At 46.0% G+C, this 24,577-nt stretch overlaps 1 protein-coding gene across 1 annotated transcript in view; it reads left to right on the top strand.

Moving 5' to 3' along the window:
- The window catches only part of chd3 (chromodomain helicase DNA binding protein 3), a 28,007-nt gene extending 3,692 nt beyond the window's left edge, over positions 1–24,315 (top strand). The window contains 38 exon segments of the mRNA XM_029454800.1: positions 1,061–1,305; positions 1,526–1,659; positions 1,776–1,911; positions 2,002–2,201; positions 2,708–2,983; positions 4,520–4,594; positions 4,596–4,724; positions 4,843–5,066; positions 5,191–5,322; positions 5,518–5,614; positions 5,759–5,911; positions 5,913–5,951; positions 6,031–6,231; positions 6,366–6,503; positions 6,882–7,003; positions 7,090–7,263; positions 7,636–7,777; positions 8,064–8,195; positions 8,431–8,548; positions 10,625–10,749; positions 11,015–11,246; positions 11,342–11,526; positions 11,635–11,812; positions 12,098–12,184; positions 12,588–12,673; positions 13,088–13,221; positions 13,306–13,450; positions 14,240–14,411; positions 14,536–14,699; positions 15,593–15,782; positions 15,862–15,963; positions 16,052–16,183; positions 16,850–16,958; positions 17,763–17,895; positions 18,915–19,110; positions 19,872–20,038; positions 20,338–20,464; positions 23,749–24,315. Coding sequence (XP_029310660.1) covers positions 1,061–1,305; positions 1,526–1,659; positions 1,776–1,911; positions 2,002–2,201; positions 2,708–2,983; positions 4,520–4,594; positions 4,596–4,724; positions 4,843–5,066; positions 5,191–5,322; positions 5,518–5,614; positions 5,759–5,911; positions 5,913–5,951; positions 6,031–6,231; positions 6,366–6,503; positions 6,882–7,003; positions 7,090–7,263; positions 7,636–7,777; positions 8,064–8,195; positions 8,431–8,548; positions 10,625–10,749; positions 11,015–11,246; positions 11,342–11,526; positions 11,635–11,812; positions 12,098–12,184; positions 12,588–12,673; positions 13,088–13,221; positions 13,306–13,450; positions 14,240–14,411; positions 14,536–14,699; positions 15,593–15,782; positions 15,862–15,963; positions 16,052–16,183; positions 16,850–16,958; positions 17,763–17,895; positions 18,915–19,110; positions 19,872–20,038; positions 20,338–20,464; positions 23,749–24,011 — 5,794 coding nt within the window. The 3' untranslated portion in view covers positions 24,012–24,315.
- The last annotated feature ends 262 nt before the right edge of the window (positions 24,316–24,577 follow it).

The raw sequence follows: 24,577 nt of genomic DNA, 5'->3' as shown, positions 1-24,577 counted from the left end.
TGTTGGCACGGTGATGGAGTTAGAGCCACGTTGTGTTTAATCTCACATGCCATGATCCGGCAACAAATAAAAAGAAGTCAAGAAGGACATTTTGTTCTGTGATTGTGATCTCTGTATTTATGCTTACAACCAGGGTTCATGCAAAGTCTGGAGAGTTTCAAAAATGTTTAATTTAAACCCTTACATTTTTACAGGTTAGGAATACACTTCATGTACTTCTATGCATTGGGTGCAAGGTTAATGCCAACGTGAAGTGTGAGCTTGTTTGTCGTTCTACTTCTCAGGTCCGCCTATTGAAAGCATATATTTCTGCAATATATATTTGTATAAAGTTTGAAGCCTGTCGTTGTCGCACAGACCAACCTCCCTCTACACTAGCAACACAAACTGTCCATGGTGAAGCTACCAGCTGCATATCAACACATACAGGTGGTGTGGGTAGTAAACAACTTGCCTCTGTCCCCCTCTGGCAGCTGTGTTGTTATCCTCCCTGCTAGCTGTGCTGTCAGTGTGTCAGCGGCAGCCTGAGCTTCGGCCTGTGTGTGTGTGGCTCATACCTGCTTTCACTCTGATAACATGGAGTAATCCAGAGTATCCACTACTTCTATATGTTGAGAAGTTATTTGCTGCAACAGACTCGGCAAGGCTTGAAATGCCTTTTGCTCCTGAAGCATTGTTTGATCACTTTCGGCCCCAACCGGCCGGTTAAGAGGAGTGAGGAGTCAGCAGTCAGTGACGGTATTAAGCAATCAATAAAATGTGAATCACTGCAACCGAAAGACGTCCTTGTGCATATAGTTATAGATGTGCACACAAAATATTAGGCTGATGGGTCCAATAGAGTATGAGATTAGACACACACACACACACACTCCCACGACCAGACGCATGACGCATGACGCATGACATGACGCATGACGCATGACACATGACACATGACATGAGATAATAATGGACAATTGGCTATAAATAAAACAATTAGTCAGTACTCAGTATTCTGCTTGTATGGCTTCTCTTTCCAAAACGTTTGAAATGTGATCCTAACCTCTCGCTCTGCCAGGCCGATGATAGCCAAGAAGAATCCTAAGATCCCCATGTCAAAGATGATGACCATCCTGGGGGCCAAGTGGAGGGAGTTCAGCTCCAACAACCCCTTCAAGGGCAACGCCGCTGCTGTCGCGGCGGCCGCTGCAGCTGCCGCGATCGCTGTCGCCGAGCAGGTCTCCGCAGCGAATGCCTCGCCTGAGCCGCCGCCGCCTCCGCCGCCGCCACCGATCAGAAAGGCCAAGACGAAAGATGGCAAAGGTCAGCGTTAGGCCTGTAGGCCTTCTTTCCCTGTAGATCTAGGTGTCATTGTAGGGATGTGTGAAATGTTTTAGAGGCACAGCACAAACACATGCTGACGTCATGTGAACATCTGATGTGAACACAACAGACTGACACTATTTTTTTTATTAAAACAGTATACACACGGCTTTGTCATTCTTTTATTGGGATGTGTTGCATTATGATCTTTTCTGTCCAGGTCCTGGCTTTAAAAAGCGCAGTAAAAGTCCTCGAGTCTCAGACAAGAAAAAGGCTGCAGCGAAGGCTAAAAAGATGGCCCCCATCCGTATCAAACTATCGCCTATAGGTGCCAAGAGGAAGAAGAGTTGCTCGGTGAGTACAAAGCTTCTGCGTGCCCCCCTTCTCTGTGTCCTTATTCCAACGTCTTCTTCTCTTCTGTTTCTGTTACTTGTCAGCCCCTCGTTGACCCTCCCTTTGTTCTCCGTCAGAGCGAGGACGTGGACGAGGAAGAGTCCGAGCAGGAGGACTCCAGCGTTCACAGCTCCTCGGTTCGCTCCGACAGCTCAGGCCGCGTTAAGAAGAACAAGCCAGGACGGCCTACCAAAAAGAAGAAGAAAAGTACAAGTACGTGCCCCGTTTGTGTGTACAATATAGAGTTATTTGTCCACTCTCTTCAGACGCCGGTGTCAAATATACTGTAACAATCATTTTCAGACATTTCTGTGCTCGTCCCTCCAGTCCCAGGTGAAGAGGAGGGGGACGGCTATGAGACGGATCACCAGGACTACTGCGAGGTGTGTCAGCAGGGCGGGGAGATCATCCTGTGTGACACTTGCCCTCGAGCTTACCACCTCGTCTGCCTTGAGCCTGAGCTGGACAAGGCTCCCGAGGGCAAGTGGAGCTGCCCGCACTGCGTGAGTACAACCAGAACACGTCTGTTCCCGCTGTTCTATTCGTGGTTTTGCTCAGCGTCCTTTTTTTTATTCATATATTTATCTCAAAGCGATGCGTCTACTTGGCAAAGAACAAAAACATTTAAAAGTGGTTTGTTTTTACGAGCTCGGTGCACCGGGGGAATAGAGGCTTTGTAGCTGCATCACAAATCTCAGTGAAAAGAATCCTGCCCAGACAAAGACGGATACCTGAAGTGGTGCTGTAGGTGTAGATCTAATCTGTGTTGTCACAAACAAAGCCCGACTGTATTGTTAGAGGTGAGCAGGGAGGTGTTGAAACAAAGTGCTGTCCAGACCCTTGTGATGTAGACCGACGGCCTGTTGTCAGTTGTCTCTTGTTGTCGCTGAGGTTCTACATCGTGAAATATGACGGTGGCACTGATTTGCCATCTTTGTGCATGTGATGCGCCAGTATTCTCATTGAGATGTCACTCAAATGTTTCCTTTTCGTGTTCACCCTTTCGCAGGAAAAAGAGGGGATCCAGTGGGAAGCTAAGGACGAGGAATTCGAGGAATTCGAGGAGGACAGCGAGGAACGAGTGATATCGGAGGTCAGCGCGGGGATCGCCGTCGGGGTGGAGGAGGAGGAGGAGGACGACGACCACATGGAGTTCTGTCGGGTGTGTAAAGACGGAGGCGAACTGTTGTGCTGCGACACCTGCACCTCCTCCTACCACATCCACTGTCTAAACCCGCCGCTGCCGGAGATCCCCAACGGAGAGTGGCTGTGTCCGCGATGCACGGTGAGATGCTGCAGTTTTACTTCGCTGCTGTTCGTATGGGATTCTGTGTGCTGGTGTATACACATTCTCATAATCAGAACCATGATGTTGTCTTTTAAATGCCTCCTCATTGGGTCTTTTCCCTTTTCCATAAAAGCTCTTTAAAGACGTTAGTTTTCCACTCATTGTTGCTCGTGGGCTTAATATTTTGAAGTAACGTATCACGTGACAGACGAGCGTCTTGACATGTGTCACGAGACACAGACGCACAGACAGATGTACCCGGTGATTTTATTCAATCATCCGGTACCAAATGACCCGGTGGTATGTCCAGTCACATCTTACATCTTTAACCTGTTTGATTAGGAACTCTTAAGTGGTCAACCGTGACTTCCTGTTTCACTGGGGTATTAATATGAGGTGACACAGGCCTACAGTTTGCCAAACGTTACTGGGACTTTGAATGGGACAGGGTTATATGGTCAGATGAGACCAAAATAGAGCTTTTTGGCAACAAACGTCAAAGGTGGGTTTGGCGTAAGACAGGAAGATAGCCTTACAGAAAAGCTCCTCATACCCACTGTGAAGTATGGAGGTGGATCTTTGATGTAGTGGGACTGCTAACAGCCGTGGTTGGACCTTCCAGCAGGACAATGATCCGAAGCACACAACAGCAATGGTTTACTGACCATAGAATAAAGGTTTTGCCACGGCCATCACACTCCCCGGACCTAAACCCTATAGAACATGTGTGGGATGAGCTGAAGAGGAGAGTCCACGAGCGTCAACCTCTGAATCTGAAGGATCTGGAGAGCTTGTGTGGAAGAATGATTTCAGTCATTCTGGAGGGCACTGTATATAGGTATAGGTGGGTTGGAGATTTGAAAGTGTCGCTGTGACAGCGACGTGGCAGCATGAAGCAAAAGAACATTGCATGTATGTATGATTACAATGGAAACTGACACTGATGTCTATAAGTCTAACTAAGTCAGTTTCCATCGGCAAACAATTATATTTAGACACATTTGTGCCGTGAAGTCAAACTTTCGCTCTCGCTACAGTGTCTGTCCTCTCACTGTACACACACACACACACACACACACACACACACACACACACACACACACACACACACACACACACTTAAACAGAGAAAATGAATTTTGTGTTGATAATGCACTTAAAATAAGTAGTCATTGTTCAAAAATAGCACTGAAGCTGTTTGTGTTGTATGATATCCTGGGCAAAATATTATTTTGTGTGTGTGTGTGTGTGTGTGTGTGTGCATGTACTGATTTTCAGCCAAAGTGGCCCCAGTGTTTATTATAGCACTTTGGGGAATTTTTAGATTCAAAGAAACAGTGTCAGTCCAAATAACTATAATTAGGATTTGTGTCTTCCCAGGACTTGCAACACTGCTGAACGTTCCCTTTATTACATTATAGTTTTTCTTATATAATAAAATAGAATTTCTCTAACGCATGAAGCCCAAATGGACTCTTTGTTAGATCAGCACACACTTCCAGGGATTAATTAGTCAGTGTCTTCCCCCTCTAGTGTCTGCCAATCAAAGGGCGTGTCCAGAAGATCCTCCACTGGCGATGGGGTGAACCTCCGCCTCCCATCCCTGTCCCCCCAGGCTCTTGACGCCCCCGCTGATGCCCCTCCGCCGCCACCCATGAAGGGCCGAGCAGAGAGGGAGTTCTTTGTCAAGTTGACCGGGCAGTCCTACTGGCACTGCACCTGGATCACCGAGCTGCAGGTGAGAGAGAAATGGAGGGATGGATGTAAAGTGATGGTTAAAAGAAGACTCCAAATTCTGTCCCAACCCCCCCCCCACCCCACCCCCCAAATCATCTTTCTCTCCCGCTTCCTTCCAGCTTGAGATCTTCCACTCGGTGATGTACAGAAACTACCAGAGGAAGACGGACATGGACGAGCCTCCCAGCCTGGATTACGGGTCGGGCGCAGAGGACGAGAACAGAGCGGGAAAGAGCGAGAAGAGGAGGGCCAAGGACCCCCAGTACGCCATCATGGACGACAAGTTCTACAAATTTGGCATCAAGCCTGAGTGGATGATGATCCACCGCATCATCAACCACAGGTGAGCTTTGTGTGTGAGCGCAGTATCTGATCCGATGTGTCAAACGTTCTTTCATTACAGCTCAGACCAAGTGATTTATTTATATTTAGAAACATAAAACGAGTTTTCCCCGTGTCCCTGCCAGTGTGGATAAAAGGGGAACGTATCACTACCTCGTGAAATGGAGAGACCTGACCTATGACCAGTGCACCTGGGAGAGAGATGACCTGGACATCCCTGACTTTGGAATTTACAAGGGCAACTACTGGAGACACAGGTATTATAGGAAAACATATGTTTTACAACACTCCAGTGGACTCAAACAGTTTCTACTGTCGTAACGATATCGTTTTAGCTTTTGTCATCGCGTTAGAGGTTTTATAAGGGGGCCGGAGAGCATCCCAACGTGTGGAAACCTGCTGTCGGTCAATGCGTAGTTGCTTAACTCCGTGATAACGTTGCTGTCCAACAGAGATGCAATAATGAAGGAAGACCCAGACAAACCCAGGAGGATGAGGAGCAAGAACCAGGAGGGTGAGGAAGAGTCTTCTGCCTCGCCAGTCACTGATGTGAGTTAACTGTAGTTTCACTGTGGTGGAGGCTGCTTCCTGTCTGTGTTTCACATCTCAATTACAAACCACTTTTGTTTCGCACTTTTAAAAGACAACCACATTGATTGATACTTCATTGATCTCTCCTTTTTATCCGTCCAGCCTACGATAAAATACGAGGATCAGCCCGACTTTGTCACATCGACGGGTGGGACGCTGCACCTGTACCAGCTGGAGGGTCTGAACTGGCTCCGGTTTTCCTGGGCTCAGGGCACAGACACCATCCTCGCAGACGAGATGGGCCTGGGTAAAACCTATCCAGACCATCGTCTTCCTCTACTCGCTCTTCAAAGAGGTACTGGAGCCCCATGGTGCTGTCGTCATTATTTTTCTCCCATTTCACTGAACGATTGTATTAAAATGTTCTTCCTCAGGGTCACACTACAGGTCCGTTCCTGGTCAGCGCTCCGCTGTCCACCATCATCAACTGGGAGAGGGAGTTTGAGATGTGGGCGCCCGACTTCTACGTGGTCACGTACACGGGAGACAAGGACAGCCGAGCCATCATCCGAGAGAACGAGTTCTCCTTCGACGAAGCCGCTATCAAAGGAGGGAAGAAGACATTCAAACTGAGGGTGAGGGAAATAGAAATTCAATACTATATATTAATCATGTTGGATTTATAGGATCATATCGTGTTCATTTCTTCATAACATAATTAGTTGGTTTTACATATCCTTTTTTGTTTCCCTTCTCATCGGCCCTGCAGAGAGAGGCTACTATTAAATTCCACGTGCTGCTGACCTCCTACGAGTTGGTGACCATCGACCAGACGTCGCTCAAGTCCATGGACTGGGCCTGTCTGGTGGTGGACGAGGCTCATCGCCTGAAGAACAACCAGTCTAAGGTACTGTAGCTGCTGTGTGTGTGTGTGTGTGTGTGTGTTAATATAAATCCCCATCTATATCATTTAATATATAACATTTTTGATAAAGAGCCCTTACATTTCAAAGAATTGTGACCTTGAAAAGCAAATGTGTCAGCGCCCTCTGGTGGACAAACTATGTAACAGCAACACTCCACGCCACAGCATCTTTAACATATATTTGGCATTTTTCACTGCAAGTTCTTCTTACTTCAATTAAATTAACTTTATTATACCAAAACAGTTACTCTGTAAGTCATGCAGATAGAAATTCATTGCTAATAATGACTTTACATCCAATAAAGCAAATAATAAAGATAATTGCAGATGAATAATACAGCGTTTTTCTCGTGTTTGCAGTTTTTCAGGCGTCTCAACGACTACACGATCGACCATAAGCTGCTGCTGACGGGAACTCCTCTCCAGAACAACCTGGAGGAGCTGTTTCATCTGCTCAACTTCCTCACACCCAACCGCTTCAAGTAGGACTTCTCACACACACATACACACATTTACACACACACACACACGGGTATACTTAATTACATGACAACATCTCTCTGTGCAGTAACCTTGAGGGCTTCCTGGAAGAGTTTGCCGACATCTCCAAGGAGGACCAGATCAAGAAGCTCCACGACCTGCTGGGGCCTCACATGCTGCGGAGGCTGAAGGCCGACGTCTTCAAGAACATGCCCTCCAAGACCGAGCTGATTGTCAGAGTGGAGCTGAGCCCCATGCAGAAGTACGACACACGGGAGGGTTTAGGGGGAAATGTGGAGACACGCCGGTGATCGACGTTTTTTTGGATGACTGGGGAACAATCTCCTCTAGTTTCATCGTTAAACACATTTTCTTAAAATACACTGAAAATATAAAAGGTTATTTAGTTAATGAATCAAAAATCCTTTATTTGACACGGATGAATGTGGTTTAAAGGGATTCGTAACAATCTTTAAACTTATATTTCGTCATAAAATGAGACAATTCCTCAGCAAATTGGACACTGGAGGGTGGAGAAGAGAAAAGGGAAGGATGTTTATCTTGATGGTTTACTTTGAATATGTACGGCGGTAATCATTTCATTAAGTTGCCTATTTATGGTTTTTAAACACAGAAAATACTACAAGCTGATTCTGACCAAGAACTTTGAGGCTCTGAACTCGAAAGGCGGAGGAAACCAGGTGTCTCTGCTCAACATCATGATGGACCTCAAGAAGTGCTGCAACCACCCCTACCTCTTCCCCGTCGCCTCCATGGTGAGGACGGACACACGAATGCTCTTGTCCTTGACACGAGCATTCGGAATATAGCTCAATAGTTATATTATATTATATATTTAGAAATCCTCCATTATTTGCTAGTATTTCACTTCTTTTCCAACCGTCTGTTTTGGATTCTTCATGAATCGCAGAACAGCGACACCCTGTGGTGATGTTCGGCAGTGCATTTGAGTCATATTTGTGTTTTTTAATAATTACACTTGAGACGCAGCGAGTGATTTAATCCTCGCGGTATGGTTTGCGTGTGTTTTTTTTCTCGCAGGAAGCCCAAAAAACCCCTAATGGTGCTTACGAGGGGTCGGCCCTCACTAAGGCTTCTGGGAAACTGACGCTGATGCAGAAGATGCTGAGGAAACTAAAAGACAATGGTCACCGAGTACTGGTCTTCTCTCAGGTACACATGTACAGTATTCGCAAGCACAGGCAAGTTTATACACACACACACACACACACACACCAGATGGACATCTCCCTTCACAGATGTTAAATTAGTCCCATGACTCCTCCAGAAGGCTCCGCAGCACACTGGTTCCAGCTGTGCGCGGGTAATCAAGTGTGGATGAAAACACACACACACACACACACACACACACACACAACCAGCTTCTATTTCTCTCCAACATTTCTAGATGACGAAGATGCTGGATTTACTAGAAGATTTCTTGGACCATGAAGGTTACAAGTATGAAAGAATTGATGGGAGCGTCACAGGAGCTCTGAGACAAGAGGCCATCGACCGCTTCAACGGTGAGATACCGGATGATAAGCTGTCCTCGACTTTTGTTGACGAGTAATCGTTTACATCATTATGACTAGTCTCGGACACAAACTGTATCTGCTTTGGTTAGCTCTATTTTACTCGTTTTAAAACATTGTTTAAAATGATCAGATGAGTATTATATCGGCGAACGCCATGCTCAATACAAGCTTCATCAAAAACAGCAGGACTTCCTGTTCCTTCACAATAAGAGTCCTCACTTCCGCCTAACACAGGTGAATTTCAACGGGCAGCTAGCTAAATAAAAGCTTTTATTTTTAACACAAGGTCAAAAAGTAAAAACACTAGTCATGTGAAGATGAAATGATGTAAGATAATCAATTAAATATAGAGCATAGTGTGTAAAAGTAAAAATACAGTACTATATACAATATATCTAAATCTAACGAGGACGTCTCGTAATACAAACACAGTAGCAATACTGCATTGCTGTTTGTTTTAGTGATAATCCCAGATGTATTTTCTCCAGTTCAAGAGCAGATGGAAATGCAATACGATGGTAGAAGGAGACTCTGTGGAGATGAGAACTGAGAGTTGCTAGAACTGATGCCAAACTGACACAAAGGATGATAAGCACAGGGATGATAGTGACAGGGATGATAGTGACAGGGATGATAGGGACAGGGATGATGAGCACGGGGATGATGAGCACGGGGATGATGAGCACGGGGATGATGAGCACAGGGATGATGATGAGCACAGGGATGATAAGCACGGGGATGATAAGCACGGGGATGATAAGCACGGGGATGATAGTGACAGGGATGATAGTGACAGGGATGATGAGCACGGGGATGATGAGCACGGGGATGATGAGCACGGGGATGATGAGCACAGGGATGATGATGAGCACAGGGATGATAAGCACGGGGATGATAAGCACGGGGATGATAAGCACAGGGATGATAGTGACAGGGATGATAGTGACAGGGATGATGAGCACGGGGATGATGAGCACGGGGATGATGAGCACGGGGATGATGAGCACAGGGATGATGATGAGCACAGGGATGATAAGCACGGGGATGATAAGCACGGGGATGATAAGCACGGGGATGATAAGCACGGGGATGATAAGCACGGGGATGATGAGCACAGGGATGATGAGCACAGGGATGATAAGCACAGGGACAGGGATGATGAGCACAGGGATGATAATCACGGGGATAATGAGGACAGGGATGATGAGCACAGGGATGATAAGCACGGGGATGATAAGCACAGGGACAGGGATGATGAGAACAGGGATGATGATGAGCACAGGGATGATAAGCACAGGGATGATAAGCACAGGGACAGGGATGATGAGGACAGGGATGATGAGGACAGGGATGATGAGGACAGGGATGATGAGGACAGGGATGATGAGCACAGGGATGATAAGCACGGGGATGATAAGCACAGGGACAGGGATGATGAGCACAGGGATGATAAGCATGGGGATGATGAGCACAGGGATGATAAGCACAGGGATAAGCACAGGGACAGGGATGATGAGCACAGGGATGATAAGCATGGGGATGATGAGCACAGGGATGATAAGCACAGGGACAGGGATGATGAGCACAGGGATGATGAGCACAGGGATGATGAGCACAGGGATGATGAGCACAGGGATGATAAGCATGGGGATGATAAGCACAGGGACAGGGATGATGAGCACAGGGATGATGAGCACAGGGATGATGAGCACAGGGATGATGATGATGAGCACGGGGATGATGAGCACAGGGATGATGAGCACATGGATGATAAACACAGGGATGATGAGCACAGGGATGCACGCTGAGTGGAACGTGGACATATCACTAAGCATTTTATTTATATAGCTCAATATCACTAATCACATATTTGCCTCTGGATTATTTTTTTTTACAATCTGCTCAGCATACGACACCCTCTGTCCTTTGACCCTCGCTTCGCTTTCCAAAAAAGAACTCCCAAAGCCTCTGAGATATAAAAGTATAAAAGTGGCATGAAAAATAAAGTAAAGTATTTTCTCTCACACACTCTCTCTCTCTCTCTCTCTGTCTCTCTGCCTGCAGCTCCTGGTGCTTGTCAGTTTTGTTTCCTGCTCTCCACCAGAGCGGGAGGTTTAGGCATCAACCTGGCCACAGCAGACACAGTCGTCATCTTCGACTCTGACTGGAACCCTCACAACGACATACAGGTACTGAAGACCGGTAGCTGCAGAGGAAGGGAATAATAATAAGTAATACGTTTTTACTAAATGTTTATTCATAAGTTTTTATGTCACTAATAAAAGTATAAGCAGCAAATAAGCCTGTATCTCTCTTCCATTGCTCCTGTAATATAATTAAATGCGTCTAGTTCAAAAATAGTATTTCTGTAACGAATCCCTTCCCAGTACGACCTCAATTTTGATGCAAAGAAATATGTGCGCCACCTGTTTACCGTTGTCCCTCTCTGCGCAGGCGTTCAGTCGAGCGCACCGAATCGGGCAGTCCAAGAAGGTGATGATCTACCGCTTTGTGACGCGAGCCAGCGTGGAGGAGCGCATCACTCAGGTGGCCAAGAGGAAGATGATGCTGACCCACCTGGTGGTCCGGCCCGGCCTGGGATCCAAAGCCGGCTCCATGTCCAAACAGGAACTGGACGACATCCTCAAGTTCGGAACGGAAGAGCTGTTCAAGGACGAACTGGAACGCAAGTTGTTTTCCGACTCCACGATAATATTCTGTCAAAAAGGGATTTTCGGTCGAATACAATAACGTGGGAATTAACTCCACGTGTGTCCGCAGGTATGAAGAATAGCTCGGGGGATAAAGTGGAGGACGAGGGCAGCGTGATCCACTACGACAACGTCGCCATCGACAGGCTGCTGGACCGAAGCCAAGACGGCATAGACGACCCGGACGTCCAGAACATGAACGAGTACCTCAGCTCCTTTAAAGTGGCCCAGTACATGGTCCGAGAGGAGGATAAGGTGAGAGGGGGGGGCTTGACAGATGCAGCACACACTAGTTAATAAAGTGTAAATGGTTTCCTTTTTTAAGAAAGGTTCTAACCGCCGTGTTCTTTTCTGACGCTCCAGATCGAGGAGGTCGAGCGGGAGATCATCAAACAGGAGGAGAACGTGGATCCGGATTATTGGGAGAAACTGCTGCGGCACCACTACGAGCAGCAACAAGAGGACCTGACGAGCAAACTGGGCAAAGGCAAGAGGAACCGCAAGCCCGTCAACTACAACGACGCTGCGCAGGAAGACCAAGGTAGGGACCGGGGGTTTGGACCCGGTGCTGTATGGACCTAGTAGTCTTAAAAAGTAAGCTGAACAAACTCCTTTTTTTTGTTTTAAGTTATCTATCAAACCCTTGGATTTAAAACATGAGTCCTAAATGATTTGCTGGCATTAAGATTTCTTATATTTCTTATTCTAAACCTGTGATCTTACTAGAACTGGAAGGATTTCAGATGATCTGTCTGTCTGAGTTAATGCTTGCACAGTGGAAGTGAATGGGCCTGGCCTATTGACAGACCACCATGTGCTGTTTCAGAGTGGCATGCTGACATTTCAGATAACCAGTCCGAGTATTCAGTGGGGTCCGAGGAGGAGGACGAGGACTTTGATGATCGGCCAGAAGGTGAGGAGAGATTTTTAAAAAAAAAAGAGAGAGACAACAAAACCGAGCAGTGACAGATGCCTGTAGGAACACACACACACACACACACACACACACACGCGCGCGCTCACTCGCACACAGCCACAGGTCTGTGTTGAATTATTACAAGATGAAATTGAGTTAGTTGTAACGGCTGCCTGGCGGAGTCCAGCGCGTTAAGATTGCCAAAAGAAATCCACCTCCTGAACTTCAGACAGTTAAAAGGGAAAAACGCTCGAAGCGCTTCAGAAGTTTTTGATTTTTGGTTGATGTATTGATGAATCACTAACTGTGCAACATCCTCCCTCTCCCCCCCCCCCCTTCTTTTACATCTTGTATTCCTCCTGTGTGTTTTTCTTTTTACCGAACGTTCTGCTACCTGCAGGTCGAAGGCAGTCACGCCGCCAGTTGAGGAATGAGAAGGATAAACCTCTGCCTCCTCTTCTGGCCAGAGTGGGAGGCAACCTCGAGGTTCGTACGACTCTCTGGAACCACTTCTGCTTTCATTTTTGATTTATTTTATTGGGATATTACTGGAATCTGACAACTTTATTTGAAATTGAACTCAGATATTTTTCTAACCATCTTAAATGAGAGATGGCAGCAAAGGCTCTTACATCTCCAACAACTCTACCTTCCCAGGAGGTGGATCATAATGGCCTGCATTGTTCCAGTGTGGACTCAAAGTTTATTTTAGCGTTATTAGGCAGAACTATTCAGAGAAGGCCTTGGGAAGTTTTAAGAAATCCACAGATTTTCTCCTCCTGATATTTTTCTTTTAAAGTCTTCCAGATTAATAACAATACGCAGATACATGTGAACACACCGACACTATTTCCACTTCCCAGGCAGGGAAAATATACAGTGAAATATCATTTTTCATAGGTGCTGGGCTTTAACACACGCCAGCGGAAGGCTTTCCTGAACGCAGTGATGCGCTGGGGGATGCCGTCTCAGGACGCGTTCTCCTCTCAGTGGCTGGTCAGAGACCTCAGGGGCAAGACCGAGAAAGAATTCAAGTAAGCGAAAACATTTGATTTTTTTTTCCTCCACTTCCATCCGCCCTTTAACCATATGTTTCTCCTCTTCTTCTTCTGTGCCAGAGCGTACGTGTCCCTCTTTATGCGTCACCTCTGCGAGCCGGTGGCTGACGGCGCCGAGACGTTCGCAGACGGCGTGCCGAGAGAGGGCCTGTGCCGCCAGCCGGTCCTCACCCGCATCGGCGTCATGTCTCTCGTCAAGAAGAAGGTTTGACCCGCGCCGTTCGCTTCCTAAGTCCAGACAAATGTGTTGAATGAAGCCGTGACGCTTAGAGAAGGAGAATTGTGAGTCTTGTGTAAAATAAGAGCAGATGTTGAAAGAATATTATAAAATCCAAAAAAGAAGAAACGTAAATATACACTGAAAGAAAGAATATGACATATATGTACAATATATCTGAATTACAAGTGTAAAAGCTGTGAGGTTTTGAAAGTGACACATTAATTGCGTTTCCTGCTTCCTCCTTCACAATAAAAGCATTATCAGCAGCTTCTGATACGATGAAGTAAAAACACTAAATGGATTCCATACAAGCATCACTTCCTGTGAATCCCTCGCGTGTGTGTGGGCGATTAGACGCCGCCACCAACAATAAACTACTGAATGTCAAAGCATTGCTATATAAGCAGTCGTAATATCTTTCTTTCAACAAACTACGAAGACAATCTAGCGTTCAGCTGGTGAATAAAATGTCAGAGGTCTTTTTCCAGTGAAGAAATCAACCCGTGACATCTTGAAAGATGTTCTGATTACTCTCCTGCTGTCAGTCTGCCAGCGTATTTATCCAAACATCTGCAATCCAGTTTTCAGTCCAACTTGTTGAAACCGGCCGACATCCTGATCTGCTATCTATGCCGGGGGGTGGGGGGGGGATGTATGATTTACTGCCAGGCAAGAAGGGCATGTGGGTGGTGCGTTTAAATAAGGTGGCATTAGGTAAAGCCTGCATGTGCCAAGCTTTTTTTATTTAATTAAATGTATTATTTTGTGTTCCAGATCCAGGAGTTTGATCACATCAACGGCCGGTGGAGTCTTCCAGAGCTCAAGCCTGAGGTCACCCTCGACAAATCCTCCTCCAGGGCCTCCTCTCCTGTCGTCAAGACCACTACGCCCACCACGCCCACCCCCGAAGCCAGCTATAACAACACACCTTGCACCTCGAAGCCAGGTGAGTCACATCAACACATCCAGCAGGGGGCGCTCCATGTAAAGGCCCCATGAATCTAAGCCTGTGTGTGTGTGTGTGTGTGTGTGTGTGTGTGTGTGTGTGTGTGTGTGTGTTTTATGTGCAGCGACCCCGGCTCCATCAGACAAGCTGGAAAAGAACGGAAAGGAGGGAGAGAAGGAGGAGGACAAAGAGGAAGGCGAGGCCCCGTCCGACAATGAGAAAGGGAAGGAGAAAGAGAAGGATGAGGGGAAAGAGGTGGACAGCAACAGGACAGCGGAGCCTGAAGAGGTGGGACACCCGATGTTCTTCATCAGACAATGAATGCATTTATGTTTTATGTTTTATGACTTTCAATGCATGCCGTTGTTCTGTTTCTACTTCCTTCCAGTCGGCCAGTGGATTCCGTTCATTTTCATACAGCTTCAAGATCAAAACGTACTTTGTTGATGTTTGGCAAAGAGCGCAGACGTCACGCTTCCCGGGGAATTAGAGCGGTATTTTCATTTCATGTTAAAAAAAAATGGCTAAAAACCCGTAAGGTAGAAAAAACCCAAAACAAAAACCAGAATGTGAAGTAGATGAAATGAACAGCCAGATGGCTACACTTTAAAACAGACGGTTATTTGCATGACCCCGTTGAAATTGATTTCAAATGATAAGAGCTAGATCATTCATTGTTTACGCGGCGGACGGTTAAGGCTTCTGTTCATCGCGTTGGAACCATGTGACTACGCACAGCGCCAGAGGAGCAGCTCGGTGGGAACGTCGGAGAGATTGAGAAACAAAAGAAATGACAGTTCAAATAACTTCTGGTGGGAAGAAATACTGTGTTCATGTTTCTACATTTAATTATTCTTTCGGATCGATATGTTTTGTGTGTTATTTGTCCGATTTCTTTGTATTTTCTTTAAGTTATGACACAACTGCCATACTTTTATGAATTATTATGTTTTTGCATTTGAAGATACTCCCAAGAAATGACATCACAATAAGCAGAAATGCTGACGTAGACACAGGCGGACCGTTGCTATAGAATAAGCTGATTTATAATATAATACTTTTCAAATTCAGTTTTTTCACTTCTGTAAAAGCTGATTTTTAAATGTGACATTTGAAGACCACACAACAACGAACAAGGCTTAACTCGGCGAGTAATGGCGTGCTGTGTTACCTTTCCACAGCTTTCCTCTTTGCCGAAAGACGCGTCACAAACCGCGTCCCCTGGGCAGAAAACGGACGGGAAAGAAGACGGCGACCTGAAGGAGGTGGAGAAGAAAGGAAGGACCGACGGCTCACCAGAGGAGCAAAAAGTACAAGAGGAGAGTAAAGAAGAGACGAAGCGAGACGCCGAGGTCAAAGAAGAGAAATCGGGTAAGAGCGAAAACACGAAGCAGGTTTTGTTTGGAGTAACAAGTTAACTCGCTAACGTGACGTTTTATTCCTGGTAAAGGAGAAAAGGCCGGGGAGCAGAAGGACAAAGACAAATGCGAAGAGACGGCGACTGAAACGACTGACGGCAAGGATAAGAGCGAGGCGTCCGACGTGAAGAGAGGTACGCCTCGCCGTGATCGTAAGCTGCCAAAAATACACAAACGCAATTTCTCGCTAAATGACACCTTTGCCGTCTTTCTCGATAACAGAGGAATTCAAAGGGGAAAAGGATGCTGGGAAAGAACTCCGAGCAGCGAAGGAGGACGCGCCCAAGGGTAACGTGAGGCCTCCCATTGAGCGACCTCGCTTTATGTTCAACATCGCAGATGGCGGCTTCACCGGTCAGTACTCGTTTACCTGCAGCGGGAGGAGTGTACTTGCTTTTTAGGGTTCTAAGTAGCAACTTTAGCCATCTATGTTTACTTCTTCAACATTCATTCTGGGCTTTTTAGGCGGTCAACTAGCAGGATGTCCATAGAAAAGACAATTCTGTTGCACAAACATCTTCAAAAACAGGTTCATCTGTAAGAAATGAAGGAAGAAAAACCTTTAAAATGACTCTTTTTATTATTATAAACTGCCAAGTTAGATATATTGGAAGAAATCTGAGTTTTCCAGTCACAGTTTTGATAAGAAACTGACATGAACACGACTCCAGGAGGAAGGATGTGTCGTGTTGTGGAATTAAGATTCTAGTTCCCCATCGATTTAGATATACGTGTAACTGTATGCTTTGTTCACAACATAATCGTCCAAAAGGTGAAAATAACTTATTAACTTGTCCAAACAAGTGACTAAGCAGTCCAAACAACATAAACATCCAAAGCAGAAAAAACATTCCCGTTGCTTTCCAACGCTTCTGTACAAAAAGCCCAAATGATCTCTTCTCCTTGATCACAAACCCAGTAAAGCTCTCTGTGGCGTGGAAACACCTGCAGCCGGGTTTCAGCTAGCTAAGCACTTTGAGAGCTGCCTGATTTTGAGCTTGTGTTGGCTTCACCCCGCAGAGCTGCACACTCTCTGGCAGAACGAGGAGCGCGCTGCCATCTCCTCGGGGAAGATGAACGAGATCTGGCACCGCCGACACGACTTCTGGCTGCTGGCGGGAATCGTGATGTATCCTTGACGGCAGTTGCCCGAGCGATGACCCCGGTGTGTTTATTTTTCCTACAAGCCGGCAGAAACCCAGCGTAATAAGTCAACAAGCCAGGCAGAGCTCGGTAAACAGCAAACTGTGTCTGCTGGAAGCCAATGCAGCGGGTCATTTAGTTCATGTTGTTCCCTCTATTATGGTGATTAAGGCCACGCAGCATTGACATAAATCTCTGTTTGCATTGTTCTGCAAGCTAATCATGAGACCGAGTTAGACTCGAATAACGGGGGAGATCATGTTTGTTTCAGAAGCTGCCTGAAATCTATTGTTTTGCTAAAAATAACCGCAATTTTGGGCTTTTGAAAAGTTGAAAAATGAAATGAATCACCCTCAGAAATCAGTGTTCAGCATATGGGCAGTCTTATTGACGTTGAAATGTAAAAAAGACACTTTGTGGTTTTGAAGTCGGCAACTCTCACGTAAAAAACCCCCACAAATTGTGGTCTTTACATTTCTGGTTGTGTACGAATTGAACAAACAAAGATACAAAATGTTAATTAGTGAGGTTGAGATGTGCTGGAAGGCATATTTTTGAAACTTTGGACAGAGCCAGGCTAGCCGCTTCTCCTTGCTCTATGCTAGTTTTCATGCTAATAGCATGCTAATCGTCTCCTGATCTCCAGCTCTGTGTTTAACAGACTTGAGGCGCAATAAACGTATTTAATGAAATGTTGAACTCTTATGTGGGTCACAACCTTCCCTACTTAGCGTCACCGTTGCTTTTTTACGATGTTGAGTGTTACGTGACCCTTGACCCCCTGTGCCAGTCACGGCTACGCCCGGTGGCAGGACATCCAGAACGATCCCCAGTTCGCCATCGTCAATGAGCCTTTCAAATTGCAGGCGAACAAAGGCAACTTCCTGGAGATGAAGAACAAGTTCCTGGCTCGACGCTTCAAGGTAAGACGAGACGCAGCTACAGCGTGTGGAGACACTTGATTCCAGTACCTAAGAAATATGTTTCTCAAGAAGCCAACATTCCCAAAAACAATAAAAACAAGGACTCTACTTTAATGAAATGGTCTTAAATTGCCAAAATGTTATTTAAAGTACGACTATAAACATTTGAATCCAACCTTCAGGACTTGACAGTTTCTGTGCCGGCCCGACTTCTATGAAAATAAACTATTTTAGCAACATTTCGCAGCGTCTTCGATCACCTGACCGATGCCCCTACACCCACATATTGGCCGGATGGTATTGCTGACGGCTGCATTTCTGGAAGAGCTCTCATCCTGTTTTTGAGCGGCTCACATGCTTCAGATCCCGCCCTCAACATCCTCATTTACTGTATCTCTGTCTCACTCCAAAATGACCCGTAGTAGGTTTTTTGGTTGTAATTGGTTGAGTAACACGATAACTTTATAAAACGAGACTTATAAGAGCTTTTTAAACCCTTTCTATGTTTAAATGTTTGCAAGGAATACACTTTTTTTCTGTGTTATATCTAAAAATGTAGTTGATTTACATGCATTGTTTAATATCAGCTGTTTTGGTTTCTGTCCTTTTATCGTAAAAGGTGCAATCATATCAGAATATAAATAAGTAAAGCTTGGCCCTTAAGGAATAGCAAGAGCGAAGAGAATAAGGACAAATAAAGGGATAGAAACAAATAAATAAATATACAGAACAAATAAATAATAATAAATTATATGCAAAAAATAAATAAATGCATGTATAATAAATATATACAGAAATAAAAGAACGCATAAATAGAATTGCTTATAATTATTATTTTATATTTTGTTACTCATTCATTTTTTTATTTAATTTTTATTTATTTACGTATTTATTCTTTTATTTATTTATTATTTCCACATTTATTTTCTTATTCTTTCACAGATTTGTTTTAATGGCAGTCCCATGACTTCTGGTTTATTTGTAAAAGAAATGGAGTATTTGACCCCTTTGTCCTGCAGCTGTTGGAGCAGGCGCTGGTGATAGAGGAGCAGTTGCGACGGGCGGCCTACCTGAACATGACCCAGGACCCTAGCCACCCGGCCATGGCGCTCAACGCCCGCTTCACAGAGGTGGAGTGCCTCGCGGAGTCACACCAGCACCTCAGCAAGGAGTCGCTGGCGGGCAACAAGCCAGCCAACGCTGTCCTGCACAAAGGTCAGGGATGATGGGAGGATGCCAATAACTTCATTTCTTATCGTCTGTACAGTTAATAAAACAAACCCATTGAAGCCAAAACAGTGCAGGCAGATTTCGACAAAGTGGGAGAGATTGGCAAACCGATAATCACAGGCGTACATTAAAAAGAGATGCACATCAACACATCTCACAGCGCTGTTGTGCAATCTTCCTTCCTGCAGCGGCCAAAATCGCTCTGCCTGAAGCCGACTTTAACAAAGCCAAGCAGATAAGCTTACACGCTGTTAAGTGATAGCTGCAAACATTTCCTCACTGGCTCCCTGGCAAGTCTGTCCATGCTTATATTGTCCTGTCGAGAGGATGCTGTTCTAGCTTTCTAGTCTTGTCTCTCTGCGCTGCTGAACTTCATGAATGTCTAATCGGTGATCAATTCCATGTAGGGATGTGATGACATCAAGATCATAATAAAAGGATGGGAACAGTGTCATTACATGTGCTTCTTTGGAAATAAAAGGCCCAAAAACTTTGTTGAGATGAGACTTTTACAGATGATTTATAGTGTTCAGATTTCTTTCAGATAATTTGAGTAGTTAATGCTTTTGTTTTGAAGGCAGCTTCAGCCACCGGGTAATTGTTGTATATATTGGCAGACAGCTGTTGGCGGGATTATCAAATCATTAACAAGAAGTGCAAAAGAAGCAGTAAGTAGAAGCTAAAGTGTGAAATGATGGTTTAAGAAGTGGAGTTGTAGTAGTTGTTGATGTTTGTTGTTGTCATAGCAGTGTTGAACCAGCTGGAGGAGCTGCTGAGCGACATGAAGGCCGACGTGACCCGGCTACCCGCCACGCTGTCCAGAGTCCCGCCCATCGCCGCCCGCCTGCAAATGTCCGAGAGGAGCATCCTCAGCCGACTGGCCAGCAAGGGCACTGAGACGCACATACCCCCGGTCAGCGACCTGCTTTTAACACACTTAATCACACACACACACACGTACGTACACAAGAGAAAACCGCAGCCACATGCACAAGTTGAAACCTGATCGAGGTGCCTGCATTCAGTGGGAAAATATTAAATGGCGGACGGCCAAGGAAAACACAGCGAGCCTATTATCTTGTCAACCCACCTGTGGATTTAAACTTCACTTCGTTTAGTCAGCAGATTTATTAGTCTAAAAGTGGTTAGTCTCAATAATCTCATTGTTCTATCCTCTATTTGTGTAAATCACATCCTACTTCCTCTGTGCAGCCCATACCTCCAGGACCCTACGCAATCCCCCACAACTACGGAGCCCCCTTCACCCCCGCCCCCCCGAGCGCCCTACTCATGGGGGGCGCCAACTTCAATCAGATGGCGCCCGGATCCTTCATATCAGGTCAGTGTTTAAGGCTCCATTGATCTTTTAAACTACTGTCAATAGAGGCTTGGATCTATCCTAAACTTAAAGGGGAACGTCACTATGTTCCATAACGCTGTCAGACACGTGTGATAAAGATCTGAGCGTGTCCGTGGCTAAAACACGCTCTTTTAGTGGACGTACATGGGGTCATACATGGGGTACAAACCCAGAGAAGTTAAGATCTCAAGGTGTACAAATCCTGTTTTATAATATCTCAGTCGTTTTACTGTTTTACGTCTTACTTTGAAGTTGCTATAGTCAGTTGAGTCATTTGAGTCTTCAGGTGCTCCGTGTGTGAATCTGTGGGTGTGTGTGTGAGAGAGAGAGAGAGAGAGAGAGAGAGAGAGAGAGAGAGAGAGAGAGAGAGAGAGAGAGAGAGAGAGAGAGAGAGAGAGAGAGAGAGAGAGACGTGTTCCAGTCAATAATAACAAACATCAGAAGGCATTAAGGCATCCATAATTATAGTAATCAAGATAATTTACTGAAGAATACCAGCGTGTTTGATCTGTTGGCGAGCTGCCCGTGTAAGCCAGATTTATTCTTCCATGTGGAGGTGAAGGATTCCCATATTGTCTCTTCTTCTTGGTGATGGAAGATAATTATGGGAAGATTTGCACGTGAACTGACGATACAAATTCATCAATGCGAACATGTTTAAAGGGGCAGTCTGCCAGTTTTACACATGAAGCACTGTACACGTGATGAGGAGCACTGCTCAGCTTGTGAAAACTGTTGTGTGTGTGTGTGTGTGTGTGTGTGTGTGTGTGTAATGTCCTCTGTGGCTCTGGAGGGGGACATAACCCTGATGATGTCATAGTGATGTCATCAGGGTGCTCTCTGCTCGGACTTGGAGACTAACTAGTTTCTAACAGAAAGAGTTACAAACTGGGAGCATGGAGTTTGACAGATGCAGATAATAAAAAGACTGGGTTGCATTCTGGGAAATGTAGGATCCAGTGTTTTTTGGACATTAGGTTCTAAAAGACGGGAATGTTTCGTCCTGTGCTGCTTCGGGAAATACTAAATCAGTGTGGTGCTCCTTTAAGTCCCCATTTAGTGTGTTGAAATCATTGCTCTCTAACGTTACTGAAAGGAGACCACAATTATTCTTTCACATCAACATTCTCTAGCTCGTTCATCTGTATGAGAAAACACAAGCCGCCCGAGCTCCCTAATCCCAGTTCTTGTGGTCTCGGCGTCTCATCGTGCACATCAGCTCCAGCAGAGCCTCCACGACACCCTGACAGAGACGCACAAATCCTGCTTCAGAGATCTGGACTTGATTTACTTGGCAACTTGCACTGATGATGGGCAAAACCAGTCCAAAAATGTTTCTTCTATTTAAAGATATCATCTGAGGAATTCCATCTTTATATGGTTATGTTGTCGTGGAAAAACATTCAGTTAGAATCAAAATAACTGACTCTGGGAATCCAGCGTTTCAGGAACATTTCTTTGCACGATAGTTCTGTGATTGAGTGTTCTTACTCTTAGATTTCAATATAATCCTTTAATATGGCGAGAAAGAGGACTACCCGATGGCTTCTAGAGCAGCAGCGTTTTTAAGCACTTTGAGTCGACACTTTATCTCCCTGTGCAGCTTAAATTGTGAAACCTGCAAAGAATCCAGAGTCCATATTGGAAAAACACATCTGTAGCTTCTGATGTGGCTGCCAGATAGACACCTGAAATAGACATTAACCAAATGAAACAGGAACGTGCTTACTGCTATATTAAGGCATTTTCATCTCTTAACATGTCTGACCTCAAAACCTCAAGACTCAGCAGTAACGACACATTGTGCAACAATGAAGCACGGTCTGGAGTGCTATCAAACCTGTCTGTATTTTTTTTTACGAGACGTGTTTATTTTCTCTTGTGTCTCTGATCAGCTATTGTGCTAAAAGCTGGCAAGTTCAAATCATAAAAAGAAGGAATCTGTTGTGTTTTGGACTCTTGTCCAAATATCCTCGCCTGCAGTATGTCAGCGAACTGGCAGTTGCGAGTTCATTTTCTCGTAATGAGTTTGGTAACTGCATATGCGCACCAGACGCGCTTCTCCGCTCTGCATGTGTGTTCGTGTTCGGAGATGTTTAGATAGCTGCGATGTGGCAGAGATAACTAGTAAAACCTGATATTCCCCAACAGCTTTGCCCTAAAAACCACAACACCCAGCTCTCTCGGTGCTGCGCCTGCCTCTCACTCAGAGTATCTTGATTTATGTAATTGTAGACCGAGACATCTGTCAAAGGCATTGCATTTTAGAGAGCCAGGGCCTATCTCTGAAAATGTCATTATGCTCGGTGTCTCGCCATGCCAAGAAAACATTCGGACTTTGTACCAAGGTATTTTGAGAGCGACCGCAGAAGGAGTTTGGTTGTGTAAACGTCGTGTTGTGACTTGTGAACCGGCAGGAGGGCTGGGCCCCGGCCCGGCGCTGGCTGTTCAGAAATAGTCGCGCGCGCGAGTTGTGTTGCTCCGCTTGCGGGGGCCTTCGCAGAGCACAGTGCAGTTTGAACAGCCTGAACTCTGGCAGGGCACAAGCACGTAAATGAGGCCACATTTACGGTCTTGATTGGGGTCGCGCTGGTTCCTGACCCTTTTTTAGACTCAGCCAGGGAGGAAGAAAAAAGTGAGCAGGAGAAATGGACGGAGTTAAAACAACAAAATTCTCTGATTTCGTGACCTCCAAGCTTCCCTCCATTAATAGCCGTCTCCCGAGAGAAGCTCCCTCACTTGAGTACACAAAACACATCCAGAAATATGCATGTCTGCTGTGGCACTTTTTAACTACACATCTACTTAAGCTGTACTCTGTGAACTACAACATGTAATGATACACCAACTGCTCCGATGAAGGATTGTTTTGTGCTGCCTCACACATGCACAATATCTTGTTTCAGCCGTCGGTCCTGCCGTGAGGACGCTGCTCATCTGCACTGAGAGGAGTCCCCACATTCTAGGCACAACTTCTTTTTAGGGACGTAGAAATTAGGGAGATTGCCCTTCAAGTGGAGCACACTGGTTCAAGGCCTCATGTCTGCAAGCACCCGCCCTGCTGAAGTGTCCTTGAGCAGGACAATGAACTCCCCCCCCCCCCCCCCCCCCGCCAGCTGCAGTAGCTCCCCCTGATCTCTGACCTCGCTGCAGAGGAGGCAGGCAAACTAAAAGAGAATTCCCTACGGGGACCAGTAAAGTGTGACATTATCCTGCTCCCCTCCGAGTCTCCACTACAGTCTGCCGCTTGTCTGCCCCCACAGAAGCCGCCGCCGCTGCTGGGGCCACCGGGGGAGCTGCGTGGGGAGCCGCCGGAGGGCCAAACGCTGCTTGCCAGAAGACCAAGGAGCACGATGTGGTGCAGCGGCAGCGAGTGGTGGACCTTTGGAAGGACGGCAAGTCCGAGGGGGCCATCGGGCAGGAGCTGAGGATGCCCAAGTCCACGGTGCACAGCATCATCGTCAAGTACCGGCTCAGCAACACGGTGGAGAACCTGCCGCGCAACGGGCGACCAAAGAAACCCTGAGGGGGGAGGAGGACACTCGCAAAGACCAGAGGACAGTTGGATAATGTATCCAGGAATGTAACAAAAATGGAGACAGTTAAAGCTGAAATGGAGACCTGAATGCATGAGGAGGAAGTCCAATGAGGACCCAAGGACAGAGCACTTTGACACTGCTGGAATGTGAGGGACATAAAGGGAGGGGTGAAGCTCACTGGACGGGGGGAAAGGAGAGCGCATGAAAAGTGAAAAGACATGGCGGTGCTCGAAAGAAAACGAGCAATCAACTACAGAGAGAGAGAGAGAGAGAGAGAGAGAGGGCCAAAATAAAAAGGGAGAGGTGAAGAGCTGGCTCTGAGATCAAGAGCTAATGATGCGTGGGGGGGGGGGGGGGGGGGATGAGGCAGAGAGACAGAAAAAAGGAGAGATGACCTGTCTGGAACAAATAAGTTCTCCAGTAAAGAGAAAAGACGCTACTGAAAAAAAAAAAACCTGACTTTAAAGGGAAAGATGTCTGGACTGGAGGACGGGGGGGGGGGGGGGGGGGAAGACGGTATGTTAATGCAATCACAGGTTTTCAGGAATGGAGA

The sequence above is a fragment of the Cottoperca gobio genome, chromosome 18, assembly GCF_900634415.1.
Source record: "Cottoperca gobio chromosome 18, fCotGob3.1, whole genome shotgun sequence".
NCBI lineage: Eukaryota > Metazoa > Chordata > Actinopteri > Perciformes > Bovichtidae > Cottoperca > Cottoperca gobio.
This window is presented reverse-complemented; position numbering and strand designations above follow the sequence as displayed.